Genomic DNA, 4,309 nt, shown 5'->3' with positions numbered 1-4,309 from the left:
TAATTTTTTTAAAAAGTGAAGTCCACTTATTGCGTTTTACAGTGTGAGCTTTCGCTGTGTTGAGGCCTAAATTAAAGAATGACATCGTGCTACACATTGAACAGGCCTCTTCATTGCCTGTTTTTAAAACTTCTCATAAGACCCACTTAATCACTTTGTCTTTTGCGACCTCTTAAAAGTTGATATCATGGTTGTTGTTCCCAATTTATTTTAAATGTGTATTTTATGCAGGAACTTCTTCACACAGGAATGCTGAACGAAAGGACTCATGTTTCACCTGCAATCCCTCCATTAGTGCTGCTCACAACTGGACTCAGTGGTTCACACATTTATTGAGAAACATGAGGACCTTCTCAGACTGTATCTGTTTTAAGAAACATTTGCTCTGTTGGTAACACTTTATTTGAAGGGGTGTGCATAAGACTGACATGACTGTCATAAACATGACATAACACCTGTCATGAACATAAATAAGTCTTTATGAATGTTTATGACAGTTGTAATGAAGTATCATTCGGTAAATAATTACACTTTTAATGCAAAGTTGCTCTAAAAGTTGCATTGAAAGTCCATTAAAAATGCCAATTTTGCATGATTTTGTAAATGACAATTTAATGCAAAGGTGGCACTTTTAATTGGACTCTCAATGCAACTTTAGAGCAACTTTGCATTAAAAGTGTCATTATTTACCGAATGATACTTCATGACAACTGTCATAAACATTCATAAAGACTTCTTTATGTTCATGACAGATGTTATGTCATGTCATGTTTGTGACCGTGTCATGTCAGTCTTATGCACACCCTGTTCTGAAGGCCGTGCTGTAGTCCCTAGCCTCGCCACCAGGTGGCGCGGCCGTTTGAGGGTGATATATTTTTTCCTTTCATAAGACATTGTTCGAGAAGCTGTACAGAGCAGCAGATGTGGTGTTTGTTAGCGGTTTCGTGGGTTTGTTCAAGTGTGCGTCCATATGAGTGGTAGGTTGCAGTGTATTTATGTTCGAGATATGTTTATATAAGTAGCTTCAACATTCTCTGTTAGACTTTATTTAACATAAGCGAAGGGTGTGCTAAGCTAATTTATATGCTAGTACGGTAACATAATATGTTTGGTCGCTTTGTTCTACTTTGTTTAACTTTACTTGTAATGCAACATGATTGTAATTTGTAAATGAGTGTATATATTCATGGTAGATTGTAATTTTTATTTATTCATTTGTTGTAGAACCACACACACCAAAACCGCCGATTAAAGAACGGAACCGTCATACTGCTTCATGATTGCCTCGGGGTCATCTGGGTATCTGATCGGTACACACTCTGCGATCGTCATTCTTATCCTGAACCCTGACGTGCCAATAGCGCCGTAACAATTTGGTCCTTCGAGCCGGAGCGTGGAGATTACAGAGTGGATATGGATTATGACCCCGAGCGAGCTGGTGCACGTCCTCGGAGGGCTGTGCGACCACCAGGATGGCTGGCGGATTATGAGGGATATACACTGCCGTCAAACACTATGTTGGAACAGCTTCACAGTAGAGAGGGATCCGCCGAGGTGACGCCCCTCATACAGACGTCTGGTTTTGTTGGAGCTGTTGGACAGACACCAGTGTTACCCAGCATCCCACATGAGCTTATGACAATTGTGCAGCAATTGCAAGAGGATAATAATCGACTGCAGCTAATGGTTAAAGACATGAGGAGGCAGATGGATCGTAATGTTGCCACGATGAGATCAACTAGCCTACATTCAGCACAGCAGCCAGATGGTTACATTTCGGCTGATGACACTTGGCTCTCCACACGTCAAACGACGCAGCCCTTTACCCTGAAGCAGGAGCAGCCCAATGTATGCCCCACACAGGATGTAGCTGGAGAGTGGCCACTACCACCACCTCCAATCCTTTTTCCGGGTGACTATCCAGATCTCCAACACCAACAGGTGGCTCCACCTCCTCCACCTCCACCGGCCATCTTACAAGAGCTTAGCCAACGTTTACAAGAGCTACGAGTACAACAACAAACTGCAGCTGCAGTCACCAGAGCTCCTGACTTTCAACCCCGAGTGCCACAGTCCACCCCCTTATCTCACCCACAAGCTGGACCTAGTTTGGACACCAACATGCACTCCCCTACCCACCCATCAGATCCTGCAATGGCCATAGCTACAAGGGAGAAGACCTACAGAGGACCATTGCCATCAATACCAGAGTTCACAAAGGATGATCCTAGGCAATTCGCCAGATTAAGACTCGCCCTAGAGAATATTCTCCCGGCCGACGCAACAGAGAGGTTCAAATATCAGGTGCTATGTGACCACCTTAAATTTGAAGAAGCTCTTTTAATTGCCGACTCCTACAGTAATTCACTTCGCCCATACTCTGATACGATGGCTTCACTCACTACACATTACGGCCAGCCTCACCAACTGTCTCTTCAGAGAATAGCAGAGCTTATGGATGAGCCCAATATTCGCACAAGTGACACAACAGGATTCAGGAAGTTTGCATTGAGAGTGCGTGCATTGGTTGGCATGTTAGAGCAACTTGGGGAAGATGGACACATAGAGTTACAATGCGGCTCTCATGTAGCAAGACTCACACGAAAGCTACCCCAAGACATGCGTGCTGCTTTCCGCCGCTACCTCTACCCACAGAAAAGTGGAATACCCTCATTGAGAGACTTTGCAGAGTGGCTGGAATATGAACTGATCATTCAAGAGGGTGGAGATCGGTCCATCAAGGTGGAAGAGAGACTGAGAGACAGAAATGGCCTCAAAAGAGATAAGAGAACCTCTAGAGGGACTGCTACTGTGTTACATGGCTCAACATACGATGCTGCCCCTCAGAGACCCTTGGCCACAAACCCCTCCCATGCTGAGGTCCAAGGCAAGCCCACAGCTTTCTGTCCTTATTGTAATAACACTCTCCATTTTCTAGATCAATGTTCGAACTTCAGGCTGCTGACAAAGGAGCAGAAGTCCACCTGGATTAAATCCAATAATCGCTGCTGGCGTTGTGGACGACACCACCAGGCAGCTCAGTGTCGACTTAGAGTGCAATGCAACACATGCAAAGGAAAACATCTAGAGGCCCTGCATGAAGTGAATACCAGAGCTGCTCTGCCTACAACACCAATGGAACATGTCAGTGAACTGGGCAGTAAATCATCTACTGATGTGCTCTATCTGGACCGTCGTTCAGGTTGCAACCAAGTGCTTCTGAAGATAAGCAAAGTTTTGCTGCGGAATGGGAAACACACCCTTGAGACGTTTGCCATACTAGATGATGGTTCGGAGAGGACAATTCTTCTCCCAGAGGCCATTCAGAAGCTTCAGCTACAGGGCACCGCAGAGAGTCTTACTTTACGTACAGTAAGGCAAGGACTGAGAACACTGCATGGTGAATCAGTGACAGTCAAAGTCTCCTCTGCCAGTCAACCATCCAAAACATTTACCATCGAGAGAGCCTTCACAGCAGATGATCTAGGTTTGGCTCAACATTCATACCCAGTGAAAGCACTGCAGCAAAAGTATAGACATTTGAGGAAGCTTCCTTTGCAGTCATTTTCGAATGCTCAGCCGCTCATTTTGATTGGATCAGACTGTCCCCACTTAGTCACCCCCATCCAACCTGTGCGGCTAGGCCCACCAGGCGGTCCAGCTGCAGTCAAAACTAGGCTGGGTTGGGTACTACAAGGACCTGTCCCGTCCCCTCGACACTCTGCACAACCTCAACAATGCCTCTTTCTTTCAGCTGCCTCACCTCAATCAGACCTGTTAAGTCAAGTAGAAAGACTATGGCAACTTGACATTATGCCGTACAGAAGTGAGAAACTAGTGACACGGTCACGGAGGGAAGAGCAAGCTATGAAGCTTCTGGAGGGGAAAACGATCAGACTGAATATTGAAGGTGTAAACCGATATGCAACGCCCCTTCTGCGTGTCAGTGATATGCCTACACTACAAGTATCACCTGTGGCGGTTCTTCCCAGTCTACGTGGCACAGAGAAGCGCCTTCATCGAGATCCAGTGAAGGCTAAAGCTTATCAAGCAGAGATCACTAAGTTAATAGTGACTGGCTATGTGAGAGAAGTAAGTGAAGAGGAGATGAGGGCTTCAAAGGAATCGTGGTTCATCCCCCACCACATGGTGACACATAACGGTAAGAACCGTGTGGTGTTTAATTGCTCATTCACTTACAAAGACCAGAACCTCAACGAGCTACTGTTGCCAGGCCCAAACCTGGGGGCCTCTCTCCTTGGTGTGCTATTACGCTTCAGAGAACACTCCATTGCAATTAGTAGCGACA

The 4,309-nt window shown here is 45.6% G+C and overlaps 1 protein-coding gene across 1 annotated transcript; it reads left to right on the top strand.

Annotated features, from left to right (window-relative positions):
- The first annotated feature begins 812 nt into the window (after positions 1-812).
- Positions 813-3,781, top strand: LOC145547966 (uncharacterized). Its single transcript, XM_081598220.1, has 4 exons — positions 813-977; positions 1,225-2,887; positions 3,203-3,372; positions 3,644-3,781. The coding sequence occupies exons 2-4, from the start codon at positions 1,414-1,416 to the stop codon at positions 3,779-3,781; spliced, it is 1,782 nt and encodes a 593-aa protein (XP_081454346.1). The 5' UTR covers positions 813-977; positions 1,225-1,413.
- The last annotated feature ends 528 nt before the right edge of the window (positions 3,782-4,309 follow it).

Source organism: Poecilia reticulata, chromosome 17 (genome assembly GCF_904066995.2).
Source record: "Poecilia reticulata chromosome 17, P_reticulata-male-v2, whole genome shotgun sequence".
Lineage (NCBI taxonomy): Eukaryota > Metazoa > Chordata > Actinopteri > Cyprinodontiformes > Poeciliidae > Poecilia > Poecilia reticulata.
The sequence above is the reverse complement of the archived record's forward strand: the minus strand, read 5'-3'. Positions and strand labels throughout refer to the sequence as shown.

Bases quoted from the DNA above. Each gene is read 5' to 3' on its own strand.
- LOC145547966 (XM_081598220.1), top strand. From the start codon at position 1,414: ATGGATTATGACCCCGAGCGAGCTGGTGCACGTCCTCGGAGGGCTGTG. The intron at 2,888-3,202 runs GCAAGCCCACAG...ACCGTCGTTCAG, and splicing joins CTCCCATGCTGAGGTCCAAG to GTTGCAACCAAGTGCTTCTG. The intron at 3,373-3,643 runs GTAAGGCAAGGA...CTGTGCGGCTAG, and splicing joins AGAGTCTTACTTTACGTACA to GCCCACCAGGCGGTCCAGCT.